Consider the following 16,755-nt stretch of genomic DNA (forward strand, 5'->3'; position numbering starts at 1 on the left):
GAGAAATGTCCTCTGGTCTGATGAAACAAAAATAGAATTGTTTGGCCATAATGACCATCGTTATGTTTGGAGGAAAACGGGGGAAGCTTGCAAGCCGAAGAACACCATCCCAACCGTGAAGCACAGGGGTGGCAGCATCATGTTGTGGGGGTGCTTTGCTGCAGGAGGGACCGGTGCACTTCACAAAATAAATGGCATCGTGAGGATGGAAAATTATGTGGATATATTGAAGCAACATCTCAAGACATCAGGAAGTTAAATCTTGGTTGCAAATGGGTCTTCCAAATTAACAAGAATACTTCCAAAGTTGTTGCAAAATGGCTTAAGGCCAACCAACTCGAGGTATTGGAGTGGCCATCACAAAGCCCTGACCTCAATCCCATAGAAAATTTGTGGGTAGAACTGAAAAAGCGTGTGCGAGCAAGGAGGCCTACAAACCTGACTCAGTTACACCAGCTCTGTCAAGAGGAATGGGCCAAAATTCACCAAACCTATTCCGGGAAGCTTGTGGAAGGCTAGCCGAAACATTTGACCCAAGTTAAACAATTTATAGGCAATGCTACCAAATACTAATTGAGTGTATTTAAACTTCTGACCCACTGGGAATGTGATGAAAGAAATAAAAGCTTAAATAAATAGTTCTCTCTACTATTATTCTGACATTTCACATTCTTGAAAGTGGTGATCCCAACTAACCTAAGACAGGGAATTTTTACATGGATTAATGCCAGGAATTGTGAAAAACTGAGTTTAAATGTATTTGGCTAAGGTGTATGTTAAACCTCCGCCTTTAACTGTATATGAACCAATGAAATGGACAAAATGTTTTAAATGCGGAATGCTCCTTTTCTTAAACAGTACACGACATGTTGATAATGACTAAAATGTCATTAGCAAGTATCCTCTTATTATTCAAACGTAATCAGTCCCAGTTGTTTTAGAATTTGAACCCAGGAAGCATCACTATCTGAAATCTTTAAAATACGTTGAGTGGTCACTGCAGCCTGCCTGGAATGCCAAATGGTCAGGACTTGCCATTTGGTACTTTTATATTGGTCCATTAAGCAAGGCAAGCTCAATCAAGCACAGAAAGTATTTAAACCATATTTGAATCCAGGTCCTCTCCCTTGATGTTCATGTGCTTCAAAACAGCTTTTGTTGATCAAAAAAACTGATCAGAAGCAGATAAGATATTTGGAGATGACATATGCGGGAGCTTTCAACTTTGATCCTTGTGTGTTAATAGAATCTTTATATCAGTCTCTGCTTATCTAAAACCAACAAAAGGGATACATTCACCCTCTCACCCAACTCCAATTCACTGCCTTCTTCAAATCATGTGTAACATCATCCATTTCCATTATTTGCCTCCAGGTATAATGCATTATGATGCAGCTTTAATGCATTGTAAGACTTGTCATAACAGAATAATAGTGTCATAAAGCGGAGCAAGGCAGTTAACCCACTGTTCCCCGAAGACGTGGATGTTGATTAAGGCAGCACCCCACACCTCTCTGATTCAGAGGGGTTGGGTTAAATGCGGAAGACACATGTCAGTTGAAGGCATTCAGTTGTACAACTGACTAGGTATCCCCCTTTCCCTAAAGCAACTTAGTCATGCATGCATACATTTGATGTATGGGGGGCATCAGCAGGAATCTAACCCATGACCCCTGGCATTGCAAGTGCCATGCTCTACCAACTGAGTCATGACTAAAGAGTATGGAGACAATAATGCGATTCAGATCCGCATATCTTTAATCTGTTTATACACCATCTTACATGACGACAAATCATATATACAACACACAATAGAAAAATATAACAGGGAATCAAGACCGTGTGTACACCGTGGCACTGCTACAACTCTTACAGCTCACAAAAGAAGCTCATTATTTTAGTATGGTGAAGAGGGTACAGTATATAGGGACCAAGGACAATTGTTACGTCGTCAACGCTGCACAGTTGCCAAGTCGGAAATCAACCATCCCCTTGTCTCTTCCCACCATATATATATATGTAAAGGTGTGAGCAATATGGTAGAATCTCTATTGCCTACCAAAAGGCTAGGTGGCATTATTACAATTATTTTTAATGCCTATCTGATGCTTTCAGATCTACGACAGTCCATCACAAAATGTTTAGGGGCAGTGTTTCCCAACCGTCTCGTGGGGAATGCTATAGTCCACATTTTTGTTTTAGGGCTGTACTGACACATTAACATGATCAACTACATCAGCAAGCCCCTGTCTAGTTGAATAATGTGTATCAGTGCAGGGCTAGAACAAAAATGTGGAGGGTTGGGAACACTGGTCTAGAGATAAAGAACCATTTGATGTCGGACAAAGTAGGCCCAACCCATAGGCTTTCCCCCTATCCATCCAATGAGGGCGTCGGAAAATAAAGCTTCCGTGTGAAAGGGAAAGTGAGGTTGAGGTTCAGTGCTCAGTCTCCCATGGTCTCTTGGGCATCGTTTCCTCTCGTTCTGAGACACTCCATCAATGCCCATTGGTGGTTTCTCTTCGAACCCTACCCCTCAACAATAGTCTTCTGGGTCGGGTACATCTTGCCTATGGCAACCTGTGGAGAAAGGAGAAAATAAATTACTTAAAAGGGAAGTTCACCGGAATTCCATTATTTGATATGTCGTCCATAAACAGTGTTAGGGTAAGTTGTGTTGGCAATCACATCGAATGTGTTGCAAAACTGATTGATTTTGTAAATAAACATCACTATATAGGGAGCATTTGTGTGAAAATAACACTTAGTTGTTGAGATTGTCAGACAACCTGGGCTTCATTTCCCCACACCATTTTAGTGGTTCAGATAAATACTGTAGGCAGATGATGTCTGTCAAATCCATACTGAACTGTGGGAGCAAAGCTCAGTTCATCGATACAGCAAGTTACAACATTGACCTACAGTATCAAAGTCTGGTGACCTATTCTGATAGTCCGCAGTGAAATTGGAATCGAGAGAGTCAGGACTTCTCATGAGTGCACAATCTGTTTAACAGTGGTACCAGTTCAACAGCTCAGATTAAAATGCATACTTTTCCCTTGCTATGGGTATCTTTGTATATTTGCACATATTCTTGACAGTCACCTGCTACTTCAAACATCAAGCGATGACTCACAATTCCCATGTCTCAAGTTATTCACAGCTTTTATCTTATCAGCACTCAATACACATACGGTATATACAAGCACAAAGTCGGCTAAAAAAGAAACGTCCTCTCACTGTCAACTGCGTTTATTTTCAGAAAACTTAACATGTGTAAACATTTGTTGAAACATAAGATTCAACAACTGAGACATGAACTGAACAAGTTCCACAGACATGTGACTGACCGAAATGGAAGAATGTGTCCCTGAACAAAGGGTGGGGGGTAAAATTCTAAAGTAACAGTCAGTATCTGGTGTGGCCACAAGCTGCATTAAGTATTGCAGTGCATCTCCTCCTCATGGGCTGCACAATATTTGCCAGTTCTTGCTCTTCCACCAAATCACCTGCAAGGTCCCAAACATTTCTGGGTGGAATGAATGGCCCTAGCCCTCACCCTCCGATCCAACAGGTCCCAGACGTGCACAATGGGATTGACATCCGGGCTCTTCGCTGGCCATGGCAGAACACGGACATTCCTGTCTTGCAGGATCAGCTGTCTGTCCTGTCTCCCTGTCTTAGGCGTCTCACAGTACGGACATTGCAATTTATTGCCCTGGCCACATCTGCAGTCCTCATGCCTCCTTGCAGCATGCCTAAGGCACGATCACAAAAGATGAGCAGGGACCCTGGGCATCTTTCTTTTGGTGTTTTTCAGAGTCAGTAGAAAGGCCTCTTTTATAGTGCCCTAAGTTTTAATAACTGTGACCTTAATCCCTTTACAATGAAGATCTGTGAAGTTATTTGGATATTTACGAATTATCTTTGAAAGACAGGGTCCTGAAAAAGGCACGTCTCTTTTTTTGCTGAGTTCACATACATACACGCACACACAAACACACCCTAACCTGCTGTATCAACAGAACCAAAGCAGCTCATTCCTCCCTCTTCTCATGCAAGTAGCCTAGAGGTTAAGAGCGTTGGGCCAGTAACCCAAAGGTCGCTGGTTCAATTCCCTAAGCCTGCAAAGAGGAAAGATCTGCCTTTAAGCAAGGCGCCGATGACATGGACGTGATTAAATGCGTTAGACACATTTCGGTTGAACGCATTCAGTTGTGCAAATTACTAGGTATCCCCTTCCCCAAACACTGACTGACACTGGGGCAAAATCCAATATATGGTTTCGACATTAAAAGATGCGTCAAAGTGAGTCAAGGAAGCCATCTGTTAAAAGCCCGGCTGGTAAAGTGCGGGCAACTTGCTGCCTTCACGGGAAAGGCAGTAGTGACAGAGAAATGAGCGAACATATGCAAGGTCGGCTAAGGCTGTGACTGTTCATTTCTCAAAGGGATGGCTCAGCAAAGAGGAGCATTAAGATCCATTTCGCAGAGCCCCCGCCCCTGTGTAAATATGCCTGTGTTCTGTTGACACAAGCCATCCGTCAGAACCCCCTACGGCTGCCACAGCCAGAACAGGGAGCACAGCCATCTACTGGACGTGGATATATAAACCAACAAGGCCTGTGTTAAAGTTTGCACCTGCTTATGGCTGGTTTAAAAGGTGCAGAGCTACATTACCGTAGCAGGTTTATAAACCAATCAGAGCTTCGCAACAGGCACCTGTTTTTTTTTTTTTTTTTTGCCATCTTCTTCGTTACTGTGTTACAGTTTGTACCAGTTAATATTGCTGGATTTTAAAAAGCACGGAATATTGCAGTTTCCCTTTACCTGGCTTATAACAAATAGAGGTGATGCCAAAGGCCTTGGTGTTATTTTGGGGGGTCTTGCTTTCTGCCTGGACATTAAAGTATTGGGCAAAGACTTCAACACTGTTGCCTGTCCAGCTGTACAAAGACCAAGGCCTTTTCAACAGGATACTGGTTTGGATTGTATTCTGTGCGCCATTCTATAGGCTATTTTGTAGTAGGCTGTGTAGGGTTTTCACCACTTCTGAATGTGTCAGACGACGTTCCGCCCCCATTCATTTTCAATGGGGGAACGTGGAGCAAAGCGCAGTGGATTGTGGGAAGGTGAGCGGCAAGAACCCTGCCAGCGGAGCGGTAGAACTTGATGCAAATTGCACGTGGCTTCCGCTGCCATTACCTAATTCGGTGAGGAGCAGATGTTTGCTTGAAAATCTTCCGTTCATGAAACACAGTTCCACCGGTCATTAGTTCCGGTCAAGCAAAACCAAAACATATGGAGGAAAGTCAATCATTGCTGGGTCTGGTTTTCCAACTCTATATGATGTCGCTTCGCTAGAATACGGAGACAAAAATCAGAAGGTGAATGGCATGGAGGAGGATTACAGAGATTGTTGATGTTGATGGTGGGTGAAGAAAGATATGCACAATGATGTTTGCTTGGGCTGCTTACTAGCTATAAAACTCAAATCAACCCAAACCTAAAAACTGATCACAGACACAATTTGTGAATGTGTTGATTAAATTAAAATTGTGAAATCACCAGTAAACACATTACATTGTAAATGATACATTAATCATTAATTTTCCATGTAATATGCTACCAATTGGATTCTGGTATAATAACATTATTATATTATAACTTATGGCTCTTTCATTGTGCCCGTGTCATGACTTGGGCTGTTACTGTGACCGTATTAACACCACACCGGCGGTCAAGAGTCATTAGACAGTTAAATTCAGCGTGACCATTTAGTCACGCCCCCTCTCTCCCTGATTGCTCAGTTTGGCCGGGCGGCCAGCTCCAGGAAGAGTCTTTGTGGGTCCAAACTTCTTCCATTTAAGAATGGAGGTCACTGTGTTCTTGTGGACCTTCAATGCTGCAGATATTTGTTGGTACCTTTCCCCTGATCTGTGCCTCGACACAATCCAGTCTCGGGGCTCGGACAATTCCTTCGACCTCAAGGCTTGGTTTTTAGCTCCGACATGGACTGTCAACTATGGGACCTTATATAGACAAGTTTCTGCCTCTCCAAATCATGTCCAATCAATTGAATTTACCACAAGTGGACTCCAAGTTGTAGAAACATCAAGGATGATCAAAGTAAACAGGATGCACCAGAGCTCAATTTCGGGTCTCATAGCAAAGAGTCAGATTACTTGTGTAAATAAGGTATGTGTTCTATTTTTAATACATTTGCTAAAATAAAATACAATAAAAATAGATGGTTTTTGCTTTGTCATTATTGTGTGTAGATTGATATTTTTTTTATATCCATTTTAGAATAAGGCTGTGATGTAACAAAATGTGGAAAAAGTCAAAGGACCTGAATACGTTCCGAAGGCACTGTACATACGCAGTGTGTCAGTTTCAAGTTTGAGTAAGATAATTTTCATCATAAAAATGCACCTTTAGCATAATGCATAAATCGCATTTGTGGTCACTTTTGAGAATTGTGTTTTCCTGCTATTGGAACATTTGCGCTAATAGCCTACTACCGTGTGCACATTGCCAAGCTTATAATGTGAAGAAATAGCCTAACAGTATCAACATTTTAAGTTCAAATGCTCTCATACCTTGCATCAGGCTCATTGCTTAAAACAGGTTTTTTGATGCTAGTGGTTGCAATAATCTATCGCATCCCACAACTGTCCCAGACTATGTTTGGAATATTGATTTTCACACAGCTCCCAGCTGTGGCCTGACACCATATGTGAATTAATTGCCCCCATTTATCTTCAGAGTTTTTACTGTTTGGTGACCTAAACTGGGATATGATTAACACCCCGGCCGTCCTACAATTTAAGCTAGACACCCTCAATCTCACACACATTATCAAGGAACCTACCAGGTTCAACCCTAAATCCGTAAACACGGGCACACTCATAGATATCATCCTGGCCAACCTGCCCTCTAAATACACCATGCTGTCTTCAACCAGGATCTCGGTGATCACGGTCTCATTATCTGCGTCCGTAATGGGTCCACGGTCAAACAACCACCTATCATCACTGTCAAACGCTCCCTAAAACACTTCAGCGAGCAGGCCTTTCTAATCAACCTGGCCCGGGTATCCTGGAAGGATATTGACCTCATTCCATCAGTAGAGGATTCCTGGTTATTCTTTAAAAGTGCTTTCCTCACCATCTTAAGCATGCCCCATTCAAAAAAATGAATTATGAACAGATATAGCCTTGGTACACTCCAGACTTGACTGCCCTTGACCAGCACAAAAACATCCTGTGGCGTACTGCACTAGCATCACATAGCCCCCGCGATATGCAACTTTTCAAGGAAGTTAGGAACCAATATACACAGGCAATTAGGAACGCAAAGGCTAGCTTTTTCAAACAGAAATTTGCATCCTGTAGCACAAACTCAAAAAAGTTCTGGGACACTAAAGTCCATGGAGAATAAGAGCACCTCCAAGGCGCGAGCCTTGGCCAAATTAATTATCAATGTATTTTAGTTGGACGGACAAGGAGGTACAGTATGGTGGTCCAGGCCCCCTAAGGCCCAACCATAACACCAGCCCTGCTCTATGCTCCTACCATTGCTCTGTGCCATCCATACAGTCTACCAACCCCATGCCCTCTAAGTGTGCCAGTTCTGCTTGCACCTGGGGCCAATGTGGAGTGGTACTGCAGATGTATTTTTCCCTGACATCAGCAAAGCATTGGGTGGCTGGCACCCCAGGGGAACACCTGTGATGGGCATGCCCTTGTCCTTCAGCAAATATATAGGGGGTACCAGATGCTGCTACCCACCCCATGGAGTTGAAGAACAGGAGTGTTTAAGGCTAGGATGAGGCGTGGGGACTCGTTATCTTGTTAAATTCACCTGTTTCCCAACCTCCTAGTGCTTCTTCTATATCTATTCTCCTCACAGCTGGTGTGAAGCCAGATGTTTCCAGCGAATTTCAAAGACATGCAAACACCTGGCCATGTATCAGATAGGGAAAACTGTGGGGGGGGGGGGGGTTCTCAAAAGCGCAATCACCCAACGTTGGAAAATAACCCCCCCCAAAACCTTCAGCCCCATTCAAAAGACCTTAAAAATACATTGTTCCCTCCCCCACTACAATACCAATTCCTTCATCTAACAAAGTTGGAAAGTTGAGAAGATTTGTACAGTATTGCTCTCCTAAAGGAAGGAAGGAAGGAAGGAAGGGATGCCCTTGGTTGTTTTGGAATGGGGCTCTCAGACTTCTGTGCCTTGCTGACATTCAATTTGTCTCCTCCTCCCAACCTGTCCAGGGTTGCCTCAAATAGTGGTACATCTAGATTCTGACACTCTGCCTCTAATGGTCCAGTGCCTTTAATACACACCTCAATTAGTGGAATAAACACTTTGGTGTGCCTGTTCTCCGTGGTTCCCTACATGGTAGACCATATGGGTTGGGAAGTTGTCGCAATAGCAGTATCGCGATACTCAGCTGGAAAGGAATCCGACTTAATTTCTTGAGGAAAACAGTCAGAATGTAGGAAAATAATTTTTCAAGCTATAGTCTTCCCCACAGTTAAATTCAGCGTGACCATTTAGTCACGCCCCCTCTCTCCTGATTGCTCAGTTTGGCCGGGCGGCCAGCTCCAGGAAGAGTCTTTGTGGGTCCAAACTTCTTCCATTTAAGAATGGAGGTCACTGTGTTCTTGTGGACCTTCAATGCTGCAGATATTTGTTGGTACCTTTCCCCTGATCTGTGCCTCGACACAATCCAGTCTCGGGGCTCGGACAATTCCTTCGACCTCAAGGCTTGGTTTTTAGCTCCGACATGGACTGTCAACTATGGGACCTTATATAGACAAGTTTCTGCCTCTCCAAATCATGTCCAATCAATTGAATTTACCACAAGTGGACTCCAAGTTGTAGAAACATCAAGGATGATCAAAGTAAACAGGATGCACCAGAGCTCAATTTCAGGTCTCATAGCAAAGAGTCAGATTACTTGTGTAAATAAGGTATGTGTTCTATTTTTAATACATTTGCTAAAATAAAATAAAATAAAAATAGATGGTTTTTGCTTTGTCATTATAGGGTTATTGTGTGTAGATTGATATATTTTTTTATATCCATTTTAGAATAAGGCTGTGATGTAACAAAATGTGGAAAAAGTCAAAGGACCTGAATACGTTCCGAAGGCACTGTACATACGCAGTGTGTCAGTTTCAAGTTTGAGTAAGATAATTTTCATCATAAAAATGCACCTTTAGCATAATGCATAAATCGCATTTGTGGTCACTTTTGAGAATTGTGTTTTCCTGCTATTGGAACATTTGCGCTAATAGCCTACTACCGTGTGCACATTGCCAAGCTTATAATGTGAAGAAATAGCCTAACAGTATCAACATTTTAAGTTCAAATGCTCTCATACCTTGCATCAGGCTCATTGCTTAAAACAGGTTTTTTGATGCTAGTGGTTGCAATAATCTATCGCATCCCACAACTGTCCCAGACTATGTTTGGAATATTGATTTTCACACAGCTCCCAGCTGTGGCCTGGACACCATATGTGAATTAATTGCCCCCCCATTTATCTTCAGAGTTTTTACTGTTTGGTGACCTAAACTGGGATATGATTAACACCCCGGCCGTCCTACAATTTAAGCTAGACACCCTCAATCTCACACACATTATCAAGGAACCTACCAGGTTCAACCCTAAATCCGTAAACACGGGCACACTCATAGATATCATCCTGGCCAACCTGCCCTCTAAATACACCATGCTGTCTTCAACCAGGATCTCGGTGATCACGGTCTCATTATCTGCGTCCGTAATGGGTCCACGGTCAAACAACCACCTATCATCACTGTCAAACGCTCCCTAAAACACTTCAGCGAGCAGGCCTTTCTAATCAACCTGGCCCGGGTATCCTGGAAGGATATTGACCTCATTCCATCAGTAGAGGATTCCTGGTTATTCTTTAAAAGTGCTTTCCTCACCATCTTAAGCATGCCCCATTCAAAAAAATGAATTATGAACAGATATAGCCTTGGTACACTCCAGACTTGACTGCCCTTGACCAGCACAAAAACATCCTGTGGCGTACTGCACTAGCATCACATAGCCCCCGCGATATGCAACTTTTCAAGGAAGTTAGGAACCAATATACACAGGCAATTAGGAACGCAAAGGCTAGCTTTTTCAAACAGAAATTTGCATCCTGTAGCACAAACTCAAAAAAGTTCTGGGACACTAAAGTCCATGGAGAATAAGAGCACCTCCAAGGCGCGAGCCTTGGCCAAATTAATTATCAATGTATTTTAGTTGGACGGACAAGGAGGTACAGTATGGTGGTCCAGGCCCCCTAAGGCCCAACCATAACACCAGCCCTGCTCTATGCTCCTACCATTGCTCTGTGCCATCCATACAGTCTACCAACCCCATGCCCTCTAAGTGTGCCAGTTCTGCTTGCACCTGGGGCCAATGTGGAGTGGTACTGCAGATGTATTTTTCCCTGACATCAGCAAAGCATTGGGTGGCTGGCACCCCAGGGGAACACCTGTGATGGGCATGCCCTTGTCCTTCAGCAAATATATAGGGGGTACCAGATGCTGCTACCCACCCCATGGAGTTGAAGAACAGGAGTGTTTAAGGCTAGGATGAGGCGTGGGGACTCGTTATCTTGTTAAATTCACCTGTTTCCCAACCTCCTAGTGCTTCTTCTATATCTATTCTCCTCACAGCTGGTGTGAAGCCAAATGTTTCCAGCGAATTTCAAAGACATGCAAACACCTGGCCATGTATCAGATAGGGAAAACTGTGGGGGGGGGGTTCTCAAAAGCGCAATCACCCAACGTTGGAAAATAACCCCCCCCAAAACCTTCAGCCCCATTCAAAAGACCTTAAAAATACATTGTTCCCTCCCCCACTACAATACCAATTCCTTCATCTAACAAAGTTGGAAAGTTGAGAAGATTTGTACAGTATTGCTCTCCTAAAGGAAGGAAGGAAGGAAGGAAGGGATGCCCTTGGTTGTTTTGGAATGGGGCTCTCAGACTTCTGTGCCTTGCTGACATTCAATTTGTCTCCTCCTCCCAACCTGTCCAGGGTTGCCTCAAATAGTGGTACATCTAGATTCTGACACTCTGCCTCTAATGGTCCAGTGCCTTTAATACACACCTCAATTAGTGGAATAAACACTTTGGTGTGCCTGTTCTCCGTGGTTCCCTACATGGTAGACCATATGGGTTGGGAAGTTGTCGCAATAGCAGTATCGCGATACTCAGCTGGAAAGGAATCCGACTTAATTTCTTGAGGAAAACAGTCAGAATGTAGGAAAATAATTTTTCAAGCTATAGTCTTCCCCCTCCTTTTTGTATGATTCCGTGATGAAATAAAAGGTTAAATAAAAATGTTTAAAAAATAAAGCGGGTTCTAAAGTAGCGAAGAATTTAGTCTACTTTGTGAATTTAGTCTATTTTGCTATGGAAAATAGAAACAGAATAGTAATAGACAAGAAAATAAGATTTTACATTAAATTCTAAATAAAAATGGTAGAGAGACACACACACACACACACACACGTTTGGACACCTACTCATTCCAGGTTTTATAAAAAAATACAAATATTTTCTACATTGCAGAATAATAGTGAAGACATCAAAACAATGAAATATGGAGTAACTCAACAACAAAAGGTGTTGAATCAAAATATATTTGAGATTCTTCAAAGTAGCCACCCTTTGCCTTGATAACAACTTTGCATACATGTACTCTAGGCATTCTCTCAACCAGCTTCATGAGGTAGTCACCTGGAATGCATTTCATGTGCCTTAAGTTCATTTGTGAAATTTCTTTCTTTCCTTCTTAATAAATACATAAACGTACTCAGACCCTTTACTCAGTACTGTTGTTGTTGAAGCACCTTTGGCAGCAATGACAGCCTCTAATCTTCTTGGGTATGATGCTACAAGCTTGGCACACCTGTATTTGGGGAGTTTCTCCCATTCTTCTATGCAGATCCTCTCAAGCTCTGTCAGGTTGGATGGGGAGCGTCGCTGCACAGCTATTTTCAAGTCTCTCTAGACATGTTCGATCAGGTTCAAGTCCGGGCTCTGGCTGAGCCACTCAAGGACATTCAGAGATCTGTACCAAAGCCACTGCTGCGTTATCTTGGCCGTGTGCTTAGGGTCGATGTCCTGTAGGAAAGTGAACCTTTGCCCCAATCTGAGGTCCTGAGTGCTCTGGAATTGGTTTTCATCAAGGATCTCTCTATACTTTGCATCCTTCATCTTTTCCTCGAACTTGACTAGTCTCCCAGTCCTTGCAGTTGAAAATCAAACCCCAAAGCATAATGCTGCCACCACCATGCTTCACCGTAGGGATTGTTATTGGGCAGGTGATGAACGGTGCCTGGTTTCCTCCAGACGTGACTGTTTGACATTCAGATCAAAGAGTTCAATCTTGGTTTCATCAAACCAGAGAATCTTGTTTCATGGTCTGAGAATCCTTTAGGTGCCTTTTGACAAACTCCAACCGGATTAGCATGTGCCTTGAACTGAGGAGTGGCTTCCGTCTGGCCACACTACCATAGAAGCCTGATTGGTGGAGTGCTGCAGAGGTGGTTGTCCTTCTGGAAGGTTCTCCCATCTCCACAGAGGAACTCTGGAGCTGTCAGAGTGACCATCGGGTTCTTGGTCACTTCTCCCCTGATTGCGCAGTTTGGCCGGGCGGCCAACTCTAGGAAGAGTCTTGGTGGTTCCAAACTTCTTCCATTTAAGAATGGAGGTCACTGTGGTCTTCAGGGACCTTCAATGCTGCATAAATGCTTTGGTACCCTTCCCCAGATCTGTGCCTCGACACAATCTTGTCTCAGAGCTCTACAGACAATTCCTTCAAACTCATGACTTGGTTTTTGATCTGACATGCACTGTCAACTGTAGGACCTTATATACAGGTCTGTGCCTTCCCAAATCATGTCCAATCAATTGAATTTATCACAAGTGGACTCCAATTCATGTTGTAGAATCAGCTCAAGGATGATCAATGGAAACAGGATGCACCTGAGCTCAATTAAGTCTCATAGCAAAGGGTCTGAATACTTATTTACATAGGGTTAGTTTATTTTCAATAAATTAGTAAACATTTCTAAAAATCCTGTTTTCACAGTCATTGAGGTAAGGTGTAGATTGATGAGGATTATAATAAAAAAAAATACATTTTAGAATAAGGCTGTAACATAAAGAAATTGAAAAATTAAGGGTCTGAATACTTTCTGAATGCACAGTATACAGTACAGTTAAATTAGATCTTTAGAAAGAGGTGAGTCGCTGTGAGAATGTTTCTTTTTAAATTTGTTTCTTGCATGACTAACATCTGGTGGCAAAGCATTCTACAATGACATGATATCATGCTGTTGTGCCTGGGAGCAAGGCACCTCACCCTTAAAACGGCTCAGGCGGGCTCTGCACTGACCCAGTTCTTCAACCTCTCTGTGAGATAAAGCAAAACGACATCTCTGTGTCCTGTGACTATAGACAATAATGCAATCTTCATCGTTTTCTTCTTCGACCCATTGGATATCTTTTTTTCCTCCGGTAGCAAAGCGCCACCATTCCAAGACGAAGCCTATGTGAAGAAGTAGTAATCAAAAATCTACAAAATGTGTCAAGGCTCAGTATCTGGCACGCCGACAACTAACAGCTAAAAGGTGTTATAAGTCAGGGGAGGCGGTTGTGCTGAAGAATGGAATTGGCAAGACATGTAAGACAGTAATGCCAAGAGACTTGCTAGACTCCGACATCCCACACAAGCGTCTTGTTGTCCGTGCCTTTTTAAACATGCGTGTTTGATGTATACAGTGGACCCATTGAAAAAGAGATCAATCTCTCAACGGGACCTGATTAAATCAAATATACACATACAGTTCAAGTCGGAAGTTTACATACACCTTAAACTCCGTTTTTCACAATTCCTGTCTTAGGTCAGTTAGGATCATCACTTTATTTTAAGAATGTGAAATGTCAGAATAATAGTAGAGAGAATGATTTATTTCAGCTTTATTTCTTTAATCACATTCCCAGTGGGTCAAATGTTTACATACACTCAATTAGTATTTGGTAGCATTGCCTATAAATTGTTTAACTTGGGTCAAACATTTTGGATAGCCTTCCACAATAGGTTTTTTGGCCCATTCCTCCTGGTGTAACAGTCAGGTTTGTAGGCCTCCTTGCTCGGACACACGCTTTTTCAGTTCTGCCCACACATTTTCTATAAGATTGCGGTCAGGGCTTTGTGATGGCCACTCCAATACCTTGACTTTGTTGTCCTTAAGCCATTTTGCCACCACTTTGGAAGTATGCTTGGGGTCATTGTCCATTTGGAAGACTCATTCGCGACCACACTTTAGCTTCCTGACTGATGTCTTGAGAAGTTTCTTCAATATCTCCACATAACTTCCCTTACTCATGACTTCCCTTACTCATCTATTTTGTGATGTGCACCAGTCCCTCCTGCAGCAAAGCACCCCCACAACATGATGCTGCCACCCCCATGCTTCACGGTTGGGATGGTGTTCTTCGGCTTGCAAGCATCCCCCCTTTTCCCTCCAAACACAATTTTGGTCATTAGGGCCAAAGAGTTCTATTTTTGTTTCATCAGATCAGAGGACATTTCTCCAAAAAGTAAAATTTTTGTCTCCATGTGCTGTTGCAAACCGTAGTCTGACTTTTTTTATGGCGGTTTTGGAGCAGTGGCTTCTTCATTGCTGAGCAGAACTCGTTTTACTGTGGATAAAGATACTTTTGTACCTGTTTCCTCCAGCATCTTCACAAGGTCCGTTGTTCTGGGATTGATTTGCACTTTTCGCATCAAAGTACGTTTATCTTTAGGAGACAAAATCTCCTTCCTGAGCGGTATGATGGCTGCATGGTCCCATGGTGTTTATACTTTCGTGCTATTGTTTGTACAGATGAACGTGCTACCTTCAGACATTTGGAAATTGCTCCCAAGAATGAACCAGACCTGTGGAGGTCTACAATTTTCTTTCTGTGGTCTTGGCTGATTTCTTTTGATTTTCCCATGATGTCAAGTAAAGAGGCACTGAGATTGAAGGTAGGCCTTGAAATACATCCACAGGTACACCACCAATTGACTCAAATTATATTAATTAGCCTATCAGACGCTTCTAAAGCCATGGCATCATTTTCTGGAATTTTCCAAGCTGTTTAAAGGCAGTCAACTTAGTGTATGTAAACCTCTGACCCACTGGAATTGTGATACAGTGAATTATAAATGAAATAATCCGTCTGTAAACAATTGTTGGAAAAATGACTTGTGTCATGCAAAGTAGATTTCCTAACCGACTTGCCAAAACTATAGTTTGTTAACAAGACATTTGTGGAGTGGTTGAAAAATGAGTTTTAATGACTCTAAACTTCCGACTTCAACTGTAAATAAGTTAATATTTGATTCATATAAAAGAGGGTTAGTCTGGTCATTGTTTTTTTTGGTTTTAAAAATAGGTCCGGAATTGTAGGCCCCTCAATAAGTGCGATCGAAGTTGTCATTTTTCAGCAGTACCACAAGAGGGAAGCCGCTACCCACTTAACCTGACCCAGTCTGTGTCGGTCTTTTACCATTTAATTCTGTCGTTCACATTCTTTCCGTCCGTCTCATTCTCTGACACACACACATCTTTCGTTTTGTAGGTGTACACCAGTACGTGAGATGCATCCCGCGCCTCCAATACACACACACACTTTTATTTCACCGACAGGGCTGTGTGGAATGTGGTGGTGGAGGGGACGGGCAGGGAATGTAGCCGAAACAATTAACTTTCATGCTAATTGTTGCGGATGTAGCAAGCAGGCGGCTCATAGCAAGGATATCGCACTGCAGATTCCCAACACATACACACAGTGTGCTGAGCTAAGCAAACTGAACACACACATACAATACCTTTTAAAGACATCCCTGTGATGTGATTGCACAACACACATGCCATGATCACGTATGATCATGAAATAAACCGTGTGTGAGGTAGGTACACTGAAGACACAGAACCTTTGAGTACACACAGACGCACCCCTTTCACTCTGTGTGCACACACCAAACCTAACACACAGCGACAAATTGAAAAAGTGTTCCCTCAAGTCTCGGTAGGAATAAATGGGGGAAACACGGCTTGAGACAAAGACAAACAGAAAGACAAACGTAACTTAAAGTGCAAAGGTTAACGCGGGCTTCCCGGTCTTTCACACAACTCTTCTGTACCGAGCCCTGAGATCATCTCACCCTATGGACATGCACAAACTCCACAAAGAAAAGTTCTTATTTGCAGCATTCTTCAGTGTAACTTTAAAACAAGACTGTGTGGTCTCAGCAAATAGAACAGACACATCCTATTATGAGAGGAGAAGATACTGATAGAAATTGCGAGATACAAGTCTTGGATGTCAGGCATGGATGTGGGGGGGTGTGTGTGAGGGTGGGATTTGAAGGGGGAGGCAGAAGTCAGACGGAGGTATGAGGGAGGGGAGCACCGAGGACATTCTCCTGAAGAGGGATTCCCCCTTTTGACAGGAAGCTCCAAAAGGTAATGTGGTCAGCTATGATCGACTAGGAATGACTCATCACCCTCTATAATAGACACTCCCTCCTCAACGCCTGCCCTCAAATAAAAAAGGTGCCATTCTGTACAGTTGCCACAGGTTCATTTGATCATCTGATCATTTGATCTGAAATCCAAATTGATATAGTACAGCTCTTCACTGTCCAAATACATAGA

The 16,755-nt window shown here is 42.8% G+C and overlaps 1 protein-coding gene across 1 annotated transcript in view; it reads right to left on the reverse strand.

The window, feature by feature from the left end:
• Positions 1-1,735: 1,735 nt before the first annotated feature.
• LOC115105130 (LYR motif-containing protein 4B) overlaps positions 1,736-16,755 on the reverse strand; it is a 63,546-nt gene continuing 48,526 nt past the window's right edge. The window contains exon 3 of the mRNA XM_029626773.2: positions 1,736-2,580. Coding sequence (XP_029482633.1) covers positions 2,530-2,580 — 51 coding nt within the window. The 3' untranslated portion in view covers positions 1,736-2,529. The remainder of the gene's footprint in view (positions 2,581-16,755) is intronic.

The sequence above is a fragment of the Oncorhynchus nerka genome, linkage group LG22, assembly GCF_034236695.1.
Source record: "Oncorhynchus nerka isolate Pitt River linkage group LG22, Oner_Uvic_2.0, whole genome shotgun sequence".
Lineage (NCBI taxonomy): Eukaryota > Metazoa > Chordata > Actinopteri > Salmoniformes > Salmonidae > Oncorhynchus > Oncorhynchus nerka.